Raw genomic sequence first — 20,474 nt, 5'->3', positions numbered from 1 at the left:
GTCTTGTTGCCAGGTTTGGTGACTGGCATCTTCACGATCCGGCTGACACCGTGCAAGTTGGTTGGAGAGGAAGGAGCATGCGGCTCCATTCAGGGGCTTTGGTGGGGAGAGGAAGAGGCAGCATCTACGTGCTGCAGAAGAATCCCGGAGAGGAGAGGAGGAGGAGAGAAATTGGGCAGTGTGCACATGCTGGGGTGCAGCCTTCAGCTACTACAGCCTGCCGTCATTGCCGAGAGGAGAGAGAGAGAGAGAGAGAGAGAGAGAGAGCAGTAGCAGTAGCAGCAAAGCAGAAGTCCAGTCTGTCTCCTGCTAAGGGAACAGCGGCAGGAGCGGCAGGAGCAAGCGGCTTAACTGCCCTGCCTGGCGCTCATACCTGCCTCTCGTTCTATTTCCACCTATTCATTGTCCTCCTCCTGTTTTGTTCTTGTGTTTCTCTCTCGTCTCAAGTGCATGGCTGGGATAAATGATAAACAATAGATAGTTATATTAATATTATAATTGCCTTTTCTCTTTGGTCAAGTTGGAGGGGGCGGGATAAATTTCATACCCTTTTGGCCGTAAGCTTAATGTCCACGCCTGTCTCTGGCTTGGAACAGTGTCATGTGATTTGGCCCAACTTGTTGATTCCAGGTAGAGCCCTGAGACAAGAAAGCTGTATTAAGATGCAGTGTGGGGAAACAAACTTTTAAAAAATGATTTTTTATACTGATTTTAAGGTATCTGTTTTGTTTTTGGATTAAAATATTGTAAGTCACTTTCAGTTCCCATGGCAAAAAAGTAACAACAGTCATACCCTGGAAGTTCTGAAAGAGCTACAAGGAGAAATTAAACATTGGGAGGAATTTCACAGAGCTTAAGATTATTAGAATTTTATGTGGGAGATGGAAGGGGAACTAGGGAGAATGATCCAGAGAAGTGGTTTTCAAACTTCCCACCCACAGTTCACTTGAAAACTGCTGAGCATCTGGGTGGATTACTTAATGGTTTTTCTACCTGTGCCTTGCAATCTTATGGAATTCAAACTGTAATACAATTAATACAAATCATTAGAAACAAAAGAAGCAATAGACATACAGTGGTACCTCGCAAGACGAAAAACTCGCAAGACAAAAGAGTTTTTCGTTTTTTGAGTTGCTTCGCAAGACGAATTTCCCTATGGGCTTGCTTCACAAGACGAAAATGTCCTGCAAGTTTGTTTCCTTTTTCTTAAAACCGTTTCCTATGGGAAACCGTGCTTCGCAAGATGAAAAATTCGCAAGACGAAAAAACTCGCAGAACGAATTAATTTCGTCTTGCGAGGCACCACTATATTTATTGTGATGGTTGTGCCGCTAATTCCAGGTTGAAATGGGCCTACTGGCCGTCCATTCCCCATCCTTACATTACATGCAGTTGGGAATTTCTTTCCCTGTTTTATTTTAAACTGAAAAGCAGCCTTGGGGACTGCAATTAAGGGGGGTGGAGGAAAAATAGGTTACTGAGCTATTTGCTCAAAATCATCCTCTCCCAGATGTTTTTTCACCTTATGGAGGGGGATATGGGGAACCAAAGGAAAGTATGGTAAATGTGCGTGGGGATAGTGATCTTGGGCTGACGTGCAGCACCAAGAGCGAAGATTAATAGCTTTTCTGCTTTTAATAGTACCTTTCTAGGCTGCTTTTCAGTTTTTAAGGTAACAGGTCCAAACTAAGAAATTTACACAATCACGTGGCTGAGGCCTGCTCCATGTCCTCAGAGGCGATCACTTTTGAAGTCCCATAATTCCTCAGAGATTCTCCAAGCAGCTTCGCTTTGCTCATTTTGCCACCAGAGCAAAATATTTTTACGTTTTTAAAAGGTCTTCCTAAACACACTGATGGCAGTCAGTCTCTGATTGAGTTTCCCTTTTACCCTCTTCTTACATGGGGACCCCCACAGACTCCCATCCAGGTCCATTCAGACCCATGTCTGCTTAGCTTCAGCAGAGAGAGAAGACTTGCATGTTTTTTTTTTTAAATAATACGTGTTTTTTCACAATGCGGAGAGGTGAGCAGTCCAGCCCTTTTGGCTTCTTTCTTGCTTAACTTCTAGAGGGGTTTGCTGTAAAATGCTGCCATGAGGCCGCCTAGTCTGAATGCTCACTTTGAAGAATGATTTTTCTCATGCTAGGAAATAAGGAACTGCTTAAATGTGGATTCTTCAGAACCTTTTGAATGTTGGTAATGTACTGCAGGTTTTGTCTTCCTCAGCTGGAGAATGTTGGATTATATTAGGGTTTTGTGGAGGATGCCAAATGGCTCTTCTCAAATGGGAGGAATTAATTTCAGCCTGAGTCATTCAGTCTGTTCTGCTGCTTTGCTGGACATCCAGGATCTTCAAAAAAGCAAAAGGTTTGAGTTTACAGTGATGCCAATCATGACCATTGGCTTGAAGTTCCAGACAAATGCATTATGCTGATAGCTGTGGGTTTTCTCAGTAAGTCACTGGTGGCCTATAGTTCCCTTGAAGCACCTGGATGTCATGGGTGGTAGATGGGTGTGATATAAGACAGAACCCCAGTGAAACGAGAAATAATTATAACTAGATCCTGCCATGGAGGGATCTCAAAACTGAACTGGTAAACTCATTATGGACTCTGAGACAAAGCACTCTCTTGAGGCAGTGTAAAATCCAGGAGGGAAATGGAGAAAGCAGAGCTGAGGGGGTGAGGAATTTCTAACCAGGGTTGAGTTTGAGGCCAGGCTCACTTTGGTGCAGCGCTTCTTTGTACATGTGCAGAGAACATTTCCTTTGCCACCAAATTAACTACAGGTTCTTTCTACACAGTTGGAATTGGGGACCAGCCTCCCAGATCAGAGGGTGTGGCTTCTCTTCAGCCCTAGAAATTCATCTTTGTAGAAATGAACAGCTGAAACTGCCCCCCTTCCCAAGTGGCTGCCTTTGTCATGTTTAGGGGCTGTTTTGCCACATGTGGCTGCTTTAGTTTGTTCCTTGTGGACATTCATGTGGCAAATTGGTTTGGGAAAGGAAGAATACAAAAACATTGGAGCGATTCTATTCTAGAATTCTATCTTGGCATAGAATTCTAGAGTTGGAAGGGATCCCCAAGGGTCATCTATTCCAACCTTCTGTAATCTAAACTAAGCATCCATGACAGATAGCCACCCGACTTCTGCTTAAAAATCCACCACCTTCTAAGGGAGTCCATTCCACTATGGAACAGCTCTTACAGTCACAAAGTTCGTCCTGGTGTTTAGTCGGAATCACTTTTCTTGTAACTTGAAGCTATTGGTCCTACCCTCCATCCTCCATGTGACAGCCCATCAGATATTTGAAGGTGGCCATCATATCTCCTCTCAGTCTCTTCTTCTCCACGTGAAACATAGCCAGTTCTCTCAACCATTCTTCATAAGGCTTGGTTTCCAGACCCCTAGCATCTTGGTTGCCCTCACCTGCACACATTGCAGCTTGTCAATATCCTTCTTAAATTGTGTGCCCAGAACAGGTGTGGTCTGAGCATGGCAGAATAGAGTGGTACTACGACTTCCCTTGATTGGAACAATGTACTTTTCTTGATATAGCCTAGAATAATATTAGCTTTTTTTGCTGCTGCATCACACTGTTGACTCATGTTCAGCCTGTGGTCTACTAAGACCCCAGAACCTTTTCACATGTACTACTGGCAAGCCAGGTGTCCCCCATATTATATTTGTGCAGCTACTTCTTCCTGCCTTAGTGTAGACATTTGTCCCTATTGAAATTCATTTTGTTAGTTTGGGCCCAGTTCTCCAATTTGTTACAGTCATCTTGAATTCTGAGTCTATCTGTGATGTTGGCTATGTCTCCCAGTTTGGTGTCATCTACAAATTTGATGAGCGTCCCCTGAATACTTTCGTCCAAGTCATTTATAAAGACGTTGAACAACAAGGGGCCCAGGACGGAGCCCTGCAGAACCCCACTTGTCACTTTTTTCCTGGGTGATGAGGAACCATTAGTGAGCGCTCTTTGTAATTAATAAATGTTGCACACTGCCTTGAGGCCTCTTGAAGCTGAACAGTAGTATTTTATTCTTCTATAGATAAACAACCAACAACTTAGCAATTAGAGACATCACTGAAGACTACCCAACCTCCCTATAGACAAATCATAACAACTTGCTCAATAACCTCTGCATAGACTTTCTGCAAGCAAATTGGGATGAATATTCCAGAAACCGATTGTCTGAAGGAATCCCGTGAAGCTCTGCTGTTTTTTGAGGGCAGCTGTCAACGAAAATGGTTGTCAGAGGTGTCACTTGTTGGAATGAATGCATCTGACATCATGTAAATTCTTGGCACCTAGACTTCTAGTGGCAGCCAAATCTAGGAATGCTTTTGTGGTCAGAATGTTTATGAATTATGGAAAAATGGGGCCAGTGTAAAACTAGGTATGTTTGACCCAATCTTGGTATTGCTTTAGTTACCTTATTTTGCATGACATTGAGGGCTTAGCTGACCACATGTGTGTTTGGGTCTTCCTGGTCAAGTATGTCTTTTCTTGTAAGCATTCAAGTTGGCACATGTATTAGGTTCTCAGTTTGTGCACCTGGAGCAAAGCTGGTAGTTGCTTGGGCATTTCCCATTATGTAATGTTTGGCTTCCTGAGTGTAGTCTCTCTGCAGTCAGCAGTGCCCGACTGGTTGTGAATTTACCAGAGTGCAGCATTTCAAGAGAGCTGCAACTGATAGGTCTGTAGGCCAACCCTTGCAAGCAAAGAAAGAGAGGCTGTGGCCTGTGTACACCATATTTACCCCAGACCATACTTTGAGCACTCCTGCAGAAAAGGATTTGGGCCTGTTTGTCTTTCTCCCATGCTTCATAGACCTGACTCAGGCCTGTCTTGGCTTCTGCTGCTGTGCTGTTATCTGATCTGTCTGTTAGTCCTCCTGCTTCCCCAATTACCTGTGGAAATCTTCCAGTAGTGTACTCTCTCACACTTCAATCCAGTTAAACAGCTCCGTTCATGTTAAAGGGTTGGCGTCTCTCCTTAAAGCCCTATACGGCCTAGGACCCTCGTACCTACGGGACTGCCTCTCCTGGTATGTCCCACAGAAGAACTTACGGTCTGCAAATAAAAACATCATGAAGATCCCAGGCCACAGAGAGGTTAGGCGGGCCTCAACTAGAGCCAGGGCTTTCTCGGCCGCGGCTCCAATCTGGTGGCACGCTATGTCACAAGAGACTAGGGCCCTGCGGGACCTGACATCTTTCCGCAGGGCCTGTAAGACAGAGCTGTTCCACCAGGCCTTGGGTCAGGGCGCAGCCTGACCCCCTCCTCTGGCAATCTGCACAGAATTTTGCTTAATGGTTGCCATCAATTTGATTTTAATTAATTTTTATAATGAAAGGTTTTTAGAATGTTGGATTATTTTGATTGTTGTTAGCCACCTTGAGCCCAGCTTCGGCTGGGGAGGGTGGGGTATAAATAAAATTTATTATTATTATTATTATTATTATTATTATTATTATTATTATTATGTTGCAGGCCATATGGCTGCCTTGATATCATCAAGGCAAGTGGAGGAAAGATCTGAATGAATGCAACCAAACACTGGTAAGGGCTCATTACTGAGCCTACCTAGTGGCAGTGAAGGCAGCAAAGAAGGCATACTTTGCTGCCTTCATTGCATCCTCATTATGTTGTCCAGCAGAGCTTTTCCGGGTTGTATGGGGCCTTTTACAGGCTGGCCCAAAGGAAGTGATAGGACCAATGGTAGCTCACTGTGACTTGTTTGCAAAGCATTTTGAGGATAAAATCACTTGCATCCACCAAGACCGTGACTCTGCTGTTCTAGCAGATGAATCTCATGGGGTGTCCAGAGCACAGTCTAGTCCTGTTGTGCTGGATGAGTTTCAGTTGGTAAGGCTCGAGGGGGTGGACGAGGTGCTTGGATCAGTCAGAGTGACCACTTGCGCTCCAGACCCTTGCCCCCCTTGGCTGATAAAAACCATCAGGGAGAGAACAGCTGGCTGGGCCAGGGAGGTGATCAAGGTCTCTTTACAAGAGGGGAAGGTCCCTGCCTGTTTGAAGGAGGCAGTGGTAAAACCACTCCTTAAGAAACATTCCCTGGATTCGAAAAATCTAACTACTAATTGCTAATCTCCCTTTCTTGAGCAAGGTTCTGGAGTAAGTGGTTGCAGACCAGATCCAGGCGCTTTTGGAAGAAACTGATTTTCAGGATTCATTTCAAACAGGGTTTAGGCCTGGTTTTGGCACAGAAAGTGCTATGGTTGCCCTGTATGATGACCTCTGTCGAGAGAGAGACAAGGGAAACACGTCTCTGTTAATTCTTCTCAACCTCTCAGCAGCTTTTGATACCATCAACCATGGCATCCTTCTGGAGTGACTCTCCAAACTAGGGGTGGCTGGCACCGCTTTGGGGTGGTTCCAGTCCTACTTGGGTGGTTGTTGCCAGAGGGTGTGACTTGGGGAATGCTTTTCAGCCCCGTGGAACCTTCAATGAGGGGTCTTGCAGGGCTCAATCCTATCCCCCATCTTATCTTCTACATGAAACTGCTGGGTGGGGTTATCCGGAGGACTGGAGTACGTTGTCAGCAATATGCTGATGACACTCAGCTCTATTTCTCCTTTACATCTGCAGTGGAAGTGCTGGACTGAATGAGAGCCAACAAAGTGAAGCTTAATCCAGATAAGATGGAGGCACTGTTAGTGGGTGGTTCCCTAGACCAGATGGGTGGGAGATCACTTGTTCTTTTTTAAAAAAATAATTTTTATTGATTTTAACATATAAATTATAAAATGTACCTGAAAACGTATCACTTATACAATCTTTTTATTTATTTATTTTTAAATGATATTTATTGAAAACAATTTAAAATTACAGGGGGAAAAACAGCAGAAAAAGAGAAAAAAAGAGAACAAAGGAAAACAAACCACATCACACAATGTAGGTTCAAAAAAAAAAACAAAAATACACCACAAACAGATAAAAACAAATCCATCATTCTTAAATCTTCAACTTTCATTACCTTCATTCTTTGACCTCCTCCTCCCTTTTTTTGTATCCTAGTTATTAATTATTGCAGCAAATCCTTTCCATATTTCATAATATTCTATCATTACATTACCTTAATCTATTTTCATCTTATCTTATAGAAAACCTTAAAACTTAAAACTTAAATCTTATTTTTACCAACTTCTCATAACCATAATATTCTTGCCTAATTCATTAAACATTTAATATTCTATCATTACATTGCCTTAATCTGTTTTCATCTTATCTTATAGAAAACCTTAAAACTTAAATCTTATTTTTACCAACTTCTCATAACCATAATATTCTTGCCTAATTCATTAGACATTTTTGCTAGAGCCAAGTAATTACGTTCCAACATTTTTCTAACATTCATCAATTTTATAAAACAATCCTAGTAAAAAGAAAGAGATAAAAACAATCCAATCTTCATCCAGCGTCCCTTCCTCCTGGTCCCGGGTTTTGTCAGTCCTTTTTATCCATTGATCTAGCGCATTAACCGGGTAACCTTATATCCGAGGCCCTTAAGTCTGTTCCATGTCCCTTCCGCGGCTCTTCTTCATATTCTCCTTTCACTCATAGAAGAATCATAGAATCATAGAGTTGGAAGAGACCACAAGGGCCATTGAGTCCAACCCCCTGCCAAGCAGGAAACACCATCAGAGCACTCCTGACATATGGTTGTCAAGCCTCTGCTTAAAGACCTCCAAAGTAGGAGACTCCACCACACTCCTTGGCAGCAAATTCCACGGTCGAACAGCTCTTACTGTCAGGAAGTTCTTCCTACTGTTTAGGTGGAATCTTCTTTCTTGTAGTTTGGATCCATTGCTCCGTGTCCGCTTCTCTGGAGCAGCAGAAAACAACCTTTCTTCCTCCTCTATGTGACATCCTTTTATATATTTGAACATGGCTATCATATCACCCCTTAACCTCCTCTTCTCCAGGCTAAACATGCCCAGCTCCCTTAGCCGTTCCTCATAAGGCATCGTTTCCAGGCCTTTGACCATTTTGGTTGCCCTCCTCTGGACACGTTCTAGTTTGTCAGTGTCCTTCTTGAACTGTGGTGCCCAGAACTGGACACAGTACTCCAGGTGAGGTCTGACCAGAGCAGAATACAGTGGCACTATTACTTCCCTTGATCTAGATGCTATACTCCTATTGATGCAGCCCAGAATTGCATTGGCTTTTTTAGCTGCCGCGTCACACTGTTGGCTCATGTCAAGTTTGTGGTCAACCAAGACTCCTAGATCCTTTTCACATGTACTGCTCTCAAGCCAGGTGTCCCCCATCTTGTATTTGTGCCTCTCATTTTTTTTGCCCAAGTGCAATACTTTACATTTCTCCCTGTTAAAATTCATCTTGTTTGTTTTGGCCCAGTTCTCTAATCTGTCAAGGTCGTTTTGAAGTGTGATCCTGTCCTCTGGGGTGTTAGCCACCCCTCCCAGTTTGGTGTCATCTGCAAATTTGATCAGGATGCCCTTGAGTCCATCATCCAAGTCGTTGATAAAGATGTTGAATAAGACCGGGCCCAAGACAGAACCCTGTGGCACCCCACTAATCACTCTTCTCCAGGATGAAGAGGAACCATTGATGAGCACCCTTTGGGTTCGGTCAGTCAGCCAGTTACAAATCCACTGAGTGGTAGCATAGTCAAGACCGCATTTTACCAGCTTCTTTACAAGAATATTATGGGGCACCTTGTCAAATGCCTTCCTGAAATCAAGGTAGGCTACATCCACTGCGCTCCCTTCATCTACCAGGCTTGTAATTCTGTCAAAAAACGAGATCAGGTTAGTCTGACATATTTTTCAGAAATCGATGCTGACTATTGGTGATCACAGCATTCCTTTCTAGGTGCTCACAGACTGTTTGCTTAATGATCTGCTCCAGAATCTTCCCTGGTATTGATGTCAGACTGACTGGGCGGTAATTATTTGGGTCCTCTCTTTTCCCCTTTTTGAAAATAGGGACAACATTTGCCCTCCTCCAGTCTGCCGGGACTCCGCCTGTTCTCCAGGAATTCTCAAAAGATGACTGCCAGTGGTTCTGAGATCACATCTGCCAGTTCTTTTAATACTCTTGGATGCAGTTCATCTGGCCCTGGAGACTTGAATACATCTAAACTTGCCAAGTATTCTTGTACTATCTCCTTAGTTATTCTGGGCTGTGTTTCCTTTGCTGAATCATTTGCTCCAAATTCTTCACTCGTGGGAACTCCAGCTTAGTAATGTTTTTGACCCTTTTCAACAAATCAGCCCCTTTTCCAAAGTCCAGACTAAACTCCATGTAGTATTTAAAAACATGTTTCAGAATCCCTCCAAGATTAAGAGCCTCCACAGCCCCGAACATCTCACGGCCCATTGCCAGACTTGGAAAGTCCAAACATCCCTGCATAGGGGGGTCTATCCAACCCCCCATTTCAAAACCAGTCCAAACTTTTATCTTTCCAAATCTGGCTTTTTCCAAGTTCATTTGTCAAATCCAAAAGTTCATGTTCCTGCAGGGCCACAGCTCCCTCCATCTCTGGTGCCCAAGATTCAGCAACATCCTCTTCTCTCATCTGTTCTGTCAGGGCACACTCCTGATCCAATTCCTGGATGGGCTCCACATAGTTCCCCACTGCCTGTTCAAAAATTCTGACCGCATTAGTCATCAAATCCGTATTCTCATTTAACTGTTCCAGTAGGGCATTTATTTTACAGAGAGCACCCAACAGAGCCTCTGAATACATTGTCCTACAAGGTCACAAGTCTATTCCCAAGATTGTAATCTGTAACAGCTGCAAGCTCCCTGAAATTAGTTACAGTTTCACAGTCTCCCTCTAGGGGGAAAACTTCTATTTGTTATTTCTTTTAAGGACAAATCTAGCAACAAAGTTTCCTTTTTGAGATATTATGTCAATATTTGTTCCTTTAAAATGTGAAAGGGAACAGTGGAATCACTATGTTTCTCTTCTTAACTGTCTGTCAAAAGCGTTTGTCTCTGGTCAATGATCTTCAAACGTCAGTACTGACACCCCGCTCCAGCATCAGGACGGTGGAAAGTTACTTTACTTTAAACTCACTTCTGCAGGTTTAAACAGTCCAAAAAAAGATCCCCTTTCTTCTTCTGCTTCCGAAGGGGGGGTTCAACAATTTTAAATGATGAAAGTTAATCTTTTAGAAGCGATTTTCTGAGCTCTAGTTTACGTTGTCTTTGCTTTATTCTGTCTACAAAGAAACGGAAGGCTGACTTCCTGTTTAGACCTTCCCGTTTCAATGCCAAATTGAAGTAAATTTTTAAGTACAATTCCTTTCTGCTTGCAGATCCTTATTTAAAGTCCAATTGTCCGAAATTTAAGTACTCACGGGTGATTATTTTAGAAGCCAAATTGTCCCAGGAAAAAGGCAGCGCTCTTTGGCAACGGTGGGTGCCTCCGCGTCTGCAAGGAAGATTTTTTGACTTCAAAGAACTGAGGAGTAAAGAGACATAGGAGAGACCGTAAACAGAAGAGAGGCTGTAGAGGAGGAAGGCGATTAAGGCAATTAAGGTTGAAGACACAACATTATAACTTACCGCTTCCCAGCATTTTCTATGTGAATGTGAGATCTTTGGTGAATAAGCTGGAGGAGTGGAAATTGTGGATAGCAACGGAGAAAACTGTGAGTGAATGCTGTCTTCTGCTGCTTACAGAAACTTGGCTGACACCAATTATTTCTGATTCAGCCATAGAACTAACAGGCTATACAGTGTTCCGCCATGATGGAACAGAGGACTCCGGTAAAAAGGGGGGGGAGGTTTGTGTGCATACGTGAATAACAGCTGGTGCACAAACCACGCTGTGATAGCTAGCTATTGCTCCCCAAGTGTGGAATTTATGACGCTTAAATGCAGACCTATATATATCCCCCGAGAATTTACAGCAGTGCTGATAACTATAGTATACATTGCACCTGATGCGAACATCAATGGGTCTTCTGTATGATGCCATTAGCAGGCAACAAGGCAAGTATCCCGAGGCTGCATTTCTTGTATGCGGGGATTTCAACCAGGCAGATTTGAAAATGGTCCTACCTAAATTCTATCAACACATAAAGTGTGCAACCAGGGGAGAAAAGACTCTGGACAGGCTGTATACAAATGTCAAACAGGCCTATAAGGCCGAACCATTGGCACATCTAGGTCAATTTGATCATGTGTCCCTGCTCCTGACTCCTGAATATATTCCATTGAGGAAACGGACTCCAGTTATAAAGAGGGATATTACAATATGGCCAGCTGAAGCATCCCAACAACTACAAGACTGTTTTCATGTGTGGAGAGTGTAACAACATTCAGATTTCTGGGCATTGAATTACAAGAGGATCTGTCCTGGAGTGTCAACACAAGGGGGCTTGTGAAGAAGGCGCAGCAGAGACTGTACTTTTTGAGAATACTAAGGAAAAACCATCTTCCGCAGAAACTGCTGCTTGCCTTCTATCACTGTGCCATTGAGAGCGTGCTCACTTATGGCTTATGTGTGTGGTATGGAAGCTGTACTACCCAGGACAGGATGGGGTTGTACAGGGTTGTTAAGGCAGCAGAGAGCATTGTTGGCTGCCCACTCTCCACCTTAGAGGAGATTTATGCCACAAGGTGCCATAGGAAGGCATTGGACATAGTAAAAGATCCATCGCATCCTGGTCACTGTCTCTTCGAGCTCTTGCCGTCGGGACGGAGATACAGGTCGATGAAGACAAGAACGAGTCGTCTTAAGAACAGCTTCTTCTCCAGAGCGATCTCGGCCCTGAATGGGAAGCCCGGACTTTGAAAGTCATCTAATCTCCCTTGCTGTATTGTATTGTTTAATGAGTGTTTTTATGGAGCAGTCAAGTAATTTTGTTGTCCCCGAAGGGGGCAATGACAATAAAGATATTCTTATTCTTATGCGGCTTCGCTCCACAGAAAAAGCAGTTGACTCTCAGCGCCGCGCCACTTCCCCCTCTTCGCTTCGGAGCCCGTTAATGGGTTCCTTTGCGGGTTGGGGGGGGCGCTAAGAGTGCCCGCCGAGTCCCATGGTCACAGGCTTCATCCGCCTGTGATTTTTCAAAGGGTCCCCGCTTCGTCGTAGCGGAAAGACCCGTTTCATGCGGAGCTAGTCCCTCCGGATCAGAGGGAGTCCGCCATTGCCGATGGCGCCACCCCGGAAGTCCCACTTATACAATCTTTTTAGATTTCCATCAGCATCTCTGATGATCCACCGTTTTAACCACTTCTTATGCATTTCTTAACTTTATATTGCCTTTTCATCTCTTAACAAATCATCCTTCCCATTCTCCATTTTTGCAATACTTCCAATAATACTTCTCACAAAACTTCTTGCAAACCTACAAACATCGTCTGATCTTCACAAATACTTTTCAAATAGTCCATAAATTAACTCCAGTCTTCCGTGAATTTCTGGTCCCGCCAGTTTCGAATCCTTCCTGTTAGTTTATCTAGTTCTGCATAGTCCATTAACTTCATCCTCCATTCTTCAATCGTCGGTAATTCTTCTTGCTTCGATTTTTGGTCCAAGGAGATCGCTTGCTCTTGATGGGATTACCCCCCCCCCCTCTGAAGGAGCAGGTTCGTAGCTTGAGGGTCCTCCTGAATCCTTGAGGCTCAGGTGGCCTCAGTGGCCCAGAGTGCCTTCCATCAGCTTCGGCTGGTGGCCCAGCTACGCCCCTATCTGGACAGGGACAGCCTAACTACTGTTGTCTATGCTCTGGTAACCTCAAGGTTAGATTATGAAATGTGTTACGAGTGTGTTATGCCTCTGAAGACGGTTCGGAAACTTCAGATGGTGCATAAATTTGGTGGCCAGGTTGCTCACCAGAGCAAGACGGTTTGAGCATCTTACACCGATCCTGGTCCAACTGCGCTGGCTACCAATTAGTTTCTGGGCCAATTCAAAGTGCTGGTTTTGACCTATAAAGCCTTAAACGGCTCAGGACCACAATACCTCAAGGACCGCCTGTTTCCATAGGAACCTACCCGAACCCTGAGATCATCTTCTGAGGCCCTTCTTCATGTGCCTCCTCCTCAAGAGGTCCGGAGGGTGGCAACACGAGAACGGGCCTTCTCTGCAGTGGCTCCCCATTTGTGGAATACTCTCTGTGTTCTCCCCACGTGAACAGTGGCATTTCTGCACTTCTCTAAATCTCAGCTCTCCACATATTTCTCATGCTTTTCAGAAAAAGCCCCAATAAATTCAGGAAACTGATTTGGACACACCAAAACACAGTTGGCTTACTGCAAGAAACTGAGAGTACAAATAGTTTTTTTCCCTTAATCTGGTTCTTAGTGTTGCAGAGTTTTAAATCCATTTCAAATTTTCAAGAACTATCATCTGTTTTAGCTGTCTGTGGCTTTCTCCAGCACTCTAAGCTTCATGATCAGACTATTGCTTTGCTGTTTTGACTAGGCAAATTCCGCCCATTAAATTGGAACGGCTTGGGGTTCTTTTTGAATTACCTGCTTTGCTTTGAATGTTGGCTCAAACTTTTCAGTGGGCCATCATAAGAAACTCTGAGGTGAGTGTTGCCTCTTCTGACCTTGGGAGGGTAATAGCCACTTGGCTTTGCTTGCTTTAGAGTCTTGGATGTGAATTCTGCTGGAGCCTGTAATAATATACAGTGGTACCTCGGGTTAAGTACTTAATTCATTCCGGAGGTCCGTTCTTAACCTGAAACTGTTCTTAACCTGAAGCACCACTTTAGCTAACAGGGCCTCCCACTGCTGCCACACCGCCGGAGCACGATTTCTGTTCTTAACCTGAAGCACTATTTCTGGGTTAGCGGAGTCTGTAACCTGAAGCGTATGTAACCCGAGGTACCACTGTATTCTCATCAGAAGCAGGCAGTAAGAGACTATAGAGCAGATTGTTACTTTGCTGCCATCTGCTGGTGGTTAATTCTGCTTCCTCAGCAGTTCTTCCCGCTTTTGTATGTAGGTCAGCTCTGGTTCAGAAGCCATGATTGCCCAGTGGTGACTCATGCAGAAGATGCCCAGGGGACACTTCCTTATTAGCCTTGCCGTCCCTGAAAGCCCTGTAAGGAGGACCCTGGGGTTCAAAGGCTGCTGTGGGTGGGTGTGCCGGTGGCTGTTGGCTCAGACTTTGTCCTTCAGGCCTGTAGGAATACATGCAAGCATCTTTAGGCACCAGGCAAAATGTTTCTCTCTAGCCAGACCTTTGGCTAATTAAACATTCTATGGCCTTTAAAGGGGTGGGGTAATTGGTTTGCTTTTGTTTTTGGTTTATTACATATTTTGTGTTCTCGTTTTGTATGCTTACATCGTGAATCACCCTGTGATCTTCGGGATGGTGATGTAATAATAATAATGATGATGATGATGATGATGATAATATATTTGGCAGATGCAGGGAGGGTTGGGGCTCTCTTTAGACCTTCTTGAGAACTTGCCATCCTCCCTTGGTTGCTGATGCCTCCTGGAGCACTGAATGCCATTTGTGATAATAAAACAAATAAGAAATTGAGTTTGGACATAAAAATTAAGTACTCCCCTTTGCCTTTTGTGCTGTCTTAGGCTAAGAAAGAAAAGCATTTACCATATTGGCCCGAATATAATACGCACTCACAAATCAGCTGCACCTTTAAAATTGAAGGAGGGAAAAGAAAAAAAGACAATACCCAGGCTGCTTCCTTGGGGGGGGGGCAGCACTGCTTTGCCAGGGGCCTCCCCCCTTCTTTCTGGCGGCTTGGGGGAGGCTTGGGAGTGGCAGGCGGACAGTGTGCCATTGCCCTGCGCTCCCGGGCTGCTTCCTGGGGGCGGGGGAGCCACACCGCTTTGCTGGCGGCATAAGGTTGCAAATACAAGCTGCACTTTAACTTTTCACGGTTCAAATTTGGGGGGGAAAGTGCGGCTTATAATTGGGCTAATACAGTAATGTGGTTGCTCAGCACATGGGATCGTCCTCCTCACTTTCAGAAGCCCCCAAGTAAGATGAATGCATCCTCCCTGTGAGTGTGGATGGGGCAGGTGGTAAAGCAGAGTGTTCAGTGCATGGGAGAGTCAGTTTGGTGGGTCACAGATCTTGTGTAGGCCCTGTGTAGGTTGAGGGTGGACAAGAAATCGCCCAGCTCTAATCATGTACATTACAGGATAATGTTTCTTGGTCACCTGTGTGTGAAATTTGATACCTACCCCAGTAGCACCTTGGCAAATGGTTCAGTCAGAATGGCTCCCTTTGGAAGAAGTTCGCTGACTTTTTGCCATGCCCTTCAGGTGATTTGCAGGGAACACATCTCTGGAAGAATGACTCAAACTACAGAAAGAAATCCTGAGCTGTTTGCTTGCCAGCTGGGAGGCTCTGGCTAGTCAAGCAGCCAGCAGAGGCATCGTGGCTTCTGAAATGGACCTGGCACTTCATCTGAATGCCAGCTTGGCAAATCTCCAGCTAGCTATGCTTTTGTCCACCTTTTGGAAAGTGACAATATTCCAGTAACCACGGTTCCTCCCACCCCACCCCACCCCACCCTTCTTCTTTTTTCATTTTTGCAGGTCTGGCAGATCCCAGAGAATGGGCTTACGCTGCCCCTGACAGAGCCTGTGGTCATCTTGGAAGGCCATTCCAAAAGGGTGGGCATTGTGGCCTGGCACCCCACTGCGCACAATGTGCTGCTAAGTGCAGGTAGGCTCTGGATCCCTGAGGAACAAAAGGAATTGGCTTCTCCCAGCTGCCTGGCCTTTAGCTCTTGCAGAGCCAGAGAAACCTCTCCCAAAGCCACGAATGGAAGTGTTCCTGTGGTTAAGAAAGGAGGCAAAGCCATACTCTGCTCACATGACCAGTTGGGCAAGATCCGCTTCCTGGAGGGTTTGGCCTTCCTTTTTCCCCTGTGTCATGTGTCACAGCTACTTCTTTTGAAAACCTACATTACCTTTCTAGTTTTCTTGCTCTTCACCAGGTGGTTTGCTCACTCTGCTCTATTTCCTAGTAAATTTCTAATCTGCATTAAGTTTTCTTAAAGCTGCTTATTCTTTTGGAGTAAGTATTCCTGTTTCCCCCCTCCCCTTTTCTTTTGACTCTAAATGAGCACCTATGAAAAGGCACAGTGCTTTCCCCCCAATTCTGTGCCAAACCTTTACTTTCAGATATGGAGTTTGGGGTGTTATTTTTAGATGCATCACTGAACTCAGTGTGCAGGGTCAGTGATATTGGGGGGGGGGAGGATAGAAAACCCATTGATGTGCTAATTTATTGGAAAATGGTTCTCCATATCCTAAGTGCTGATAGTGTTGTTTTAATGATGCTCTTTATTGAACCAATCTGGGTTGACTTGGCCCTTTGCAAGCTAGTAATTGGTTTGCTTGATGAAGAATTCTTTGAGTCCTGAAAGCCTGCATTCTCTTATGTTGGCAAAGTTAAGGTTTCCTGTCTGTGTGTTAAATAGAGACTTAAACTACTGACTTTCTTGTTTGAATTAAAATGTATCTCTGCCCACAAATGCGACCGCACAAGGCAACTAACACCCAAGAGGTGAAATAAAAAAGCAGTGAAATTGTCACAAAGAAATACAGCACAGCTGAAATATTAAAAGCAGAATAATATCAGTTTTTCTCTGGTGCTTGAGCAGAGAGGGGTCAGAGGACCTTCTTGGGGTAGAAAGCTCCATCGTGTTCTCCTTCCTTTTTTTTCCTGGGTGGCAAAGCTGGAGCGACCTTGAGGCTCCTTTTAGAGAGTGCTGGCTGTAAGGGTTTTCATACCTCAGGGAAGCGGAAAATATTAACAGGTAACCCTTAAAACACGCACAAGTAACGGGCTTTTATTTCTTAATTTCCTTTCTTCAGGCTGCGATAATGTTATCATCATCTGGAACGTGGGGACAGGTGAGCCCCTCATAAATCTGGACGACATGCATCAAGACATGATTTACAACGTCAGCTGGAATCGGAATGGGAGCCTCATCTGCACAGCATCCAAGGACAAGAAGATCCGAGTGATTGACCCCAGGAAACAAGAAATTGTTGCAGTGAGTATGTGCTGTATGTAGCCCAGTATACTTGAAGGAGTGTGTCCACCCCCATTGTCCAGCCTGGACATTGAGGTCCAGCTCCAAGGGCCTTCTGGCGGTTCCGTCCCTGCAAGAAGTGAGGTTACAGGGAACCAGGCAGAGGGCCTTCTTTGTGGTGGCACCCCGCCCTGTGGAACACCCTCCCAGCAGATGTCAAGAAAATAAACTACTGTCTGACTTTTAGAAGACACCTGAAGGCAGCCCTGTTTAGGGAAGATTTTAATGCTTGATATTTTATCACTTTTTAAATACTCAGTTGGGAGCCACCCAGGGTGGCTGGGGAAATAATAATAATAATAATAATAATAATAATAATAATAATAATAATAAATTGGCAAGTGGTGGTTTGTCAAGGAAGCTGTGCTGCTTATCCTCCCCCGTGCCCCCGGCGCCTTCCCTCACTTAAAGCCAAGTTCATTGTGCACCGGGAAGCTATTCATATTTCTACACAGTGGTACCTCCCAAGACGAATGCCTCGCAAGACGAAAAACGTGCAAGACGAAAGAGTTTTCCGTTTTTCGAGTCGTTCCGCAAGACGAATTTCCCTATGGGCTTGCTTCGCAAACGTCTTGCGAGTTTGTTTCCTTTTTCTTTAAGCCGCTAAGCCGCTAATAGCCGTGCTTCGCAAGACGAAAAAACCACAAGACAAAGAGACTTGCGGAACGGATTAATTTCGTCTTGCGAGGCACCATTGTACTTTAGGCCCTTTTCTTCCCGAAACCAAGGCACCGTTGTGCCACTTGTGGGTTCATCAGCATTTGGGGATTGAGTTTTATGTTCTGTTGTGTACATAATGCTTATGCATTCGTGCTTTGTCTGCTCATGCAGATTGGGGGTTGAAGGCTAGACATCATGAGTGGAGGGTGAATCCTTCCATTTGTAAGTACATTCATCTTTTTTTTTTGGTTTCAGATGCCCTCACAGCTTGCTTTGCAAGTCTCATTGGGGACGTTAGGAGATAATATCAGTGACTGTTGCTACCATTTCCATCTCTTTCCTCTCTTGCTTCTCCTCCCCCAAACCAGGAGAAAGAGAAAGCTCATGAGGGAGCCCGACCCATGAGAGCCATCTTCCTCTCGGATGGGAACGTCTTCACCACGGGCTTCAGCCGGATGAGTGAAAGGCAGCTTGCACTCTGGAACCCGGTAGGTGCTTTAGCTGCCATCAAACATTGCCATAGAGCTCAGCAAACAACAACAACAGCAACACCCTATTCCAGGGGTAGGCAACCTAAGGACCGTGGGCTGGATGCGGCCCAATCGCCTTCTCAATCCGGCCTGCGGACGGTCCGGGAATCAGCATGTTTTTACATGAATGTGTGCTTTTATTTAAAATGCATCTCTGGGTTATTTGTGGGGCATAGGAATTTGTTCATTTTTTCTCCCAAAATATAGTCCGGCCCACAACATGGTCTGATGGACGGTGGACCGGCCCACGGCTGAAAAAGGTTGCTGACCCCTGCAGCCCATCCTGCCAACAAACGTGTTCACTCTGCAACTCTGTCTTGATGCTTCAGATGTTCCCTTAGGAAACAAACTTTTAAGTTAGAATCCTAGCATTGTAGAGTTGGAAGGGACCTAAAGGGTTAATTTACTTACTTTTATTTAATTCTGCAACTGCCTTCTACAGCCCAGGCCCTTCGCACCTCAGGACAGAGGCAGGTGATAGGGTCTTTTTAGATAATTTGGTCGGGGCGGCTGTCTACCAGCTCCACCTGGTACGCAGGCTGGGACCCTCCCTGCCCATGGACTGTCTCACCAGAGTGGTGCATGCTCTAGTTATTTTGAGATTTTGACCAGCTTCGGCCCATCTGAAGCTGATACAGGCTCGTCTTATCTTGAGCCCAAGCAGAGTAGTCCACACAGCAGAAGGATAAGCAGTATGTGCCACATTCTTAACTTTATTTCCTCTCTATGCTGAGAGAATACAAACATGCATCTTGCCTCTGTGAGAGCAGAGAAGCAACCGTCTCTCTAACAAAGAAACCGAGAGAACAGTGAAAAACAGGAAACCAGTGTATGTCACATCCAGTCTCCCATTCCCGTGGGAATCCAACAGTAACTCTGACTGGAATGCAAAACAATGTCTTGTGACTGCAGTTGCTGCTCAGTGAGGGAAATAGAAACCAACATCCTCCCTCTTTCTGTGAACATCACTGGGCAGCATGTTCGTACAATGTCAGTACAAACCCACCTTCTGCACATAGGTACAGTGTTGATCCCTTGATACAATCTTGGACAATACGTCAGCAGGAATTTCATTACCTGGCATATAGGACACCATTACGAGTCCTTTCTGAACACATTCCCTAGCATGTTGCAGCTTCAATTGCAAATGCTTCGTGCTTTGAATCATAGAATCATAGAATCATAGAATCATAGAATCATAGAATCATAGAGTTGGAAGAGACCACAAGGGCCATCGAGTCCAACCCCCTGCCAAGCAGGAAACACCATCAGAGCACTCCTGACATATGGTTGTCAAGCCTCTGCTTAAAGACCTCCAAAGTAGGAGACTCCACCACACTCCTTGGCAGCAAATTCCACTGTCGAACAGCTCTTACTGTCAGGAAGTTCTTCCTAATGTTTAGGTGGAATCTTCTTTCTTGTAGTTTGGATCCATTGCTCCGTGTCCGCTTCTCCGGAGCAGCAGAAAACAACCTTTCTCCCTCCTCTATGTGACATCCTTTTATATATTTGAACATGGCTATCATATCACCCCTTAACCTCCTCTTCTCCAGGCTAAACATGCCCAGCTCCCTTAGCCGTTCCTCATAAGGCATCGTTTCCAGGCCTTTGACCATTTTGGTTGCCCTCCTCTGGACACGTTCCAGTTTGTCAGTGTCCTTCTTGAATTGTGGTGCCCAGAACTGGGCACAGTACTCCAGGTGTGGTCTGACCAGAGCAGAATACAGTGGCACTATTACTTCCCTTGATCTAGATGCTATACTCCTATTGATGCAGCCCAGAATTGCATTGGCTTTTTTAGCTGCCGCGTCACACTGTTGGCTCATGTCAAGTTTGTGGTCAACCAAGACTCCTAGATCCTTTTCACATGTACTGCTCTCAAGCCAGGTGTCACCCATCTTGTATTTGTGCCTCTCATTTTTTTTGCCCAAGTGCAATACTTTACATTTCTCCCTGTTAAAATTCATCTTGTTTATTTTTGCCCAGTTCTCTAATCTGTCAAGGTCGTTTTGAAGTGTGATCCTGTCCTCTGGGGTGTTAGCCACCCCTCCCAGTTTGGTGTCATCTGCAAATTTGATCAGGATGCCCTTGAGTCCATCATCCAAGTCGTTGATAAAGATGTTGAATAAGACCGGGCCCAAGACAGAACCCTGTGGCACCCCACTAGTCACTCTTCTCCAGGATGAAGAGGAACCATTGATGAGCACCCTTTGGGTTCGGTCAGTCAGCCAGTTACAAATC

The 20,474-nt window shown here is 44.9% G+C and overlaps 1 protein-coding gene across 1 annotated transcript in view; it reads left to right on the top strand.

Moving 5' to 3' along the window:
* CORO1C (coronin 1C) overlaps positions 1–20,474 on the top strand; it is an 84,257-nt gene that overhangs the window by 47,114 nt on the left and 16,669 nt on the right. The window contains exons 4-6 of the mRNA XM_082196116.1: positions 15,536–15,665; positions 16,823–17,004; positions 18,072–18,191. Coding sequence (XP_082052242.1) covers positions 15,536–15,665; positions 16,823–17,004; positions 18,072–18,191 — 432 coding nt within the window. The remainder of the gene's footprint in view (positions 1–15,535; positions 15,666–16,822; positions 17,005–18,071; positions 18,192–20,474) is intronic.

This window comes from Podarcis vaucheri (assembly GCF_965113315.1).
Source record: "Podarcis vaucheri genome assembly, chromosome: 13".
In the NCBI taxonomy this organism is placed as follows: domain Eukaryota; kingdom Metazoa; phylum Chordata; class Lepidosauria; order Squamata; family Lacertidae; genus Podarcis; species Podarcis vaucheri.
Note: the sequence above shows the minus strand (reverse complement) of the source record. Positions and strands in the feature narration are given on the sequence as shown.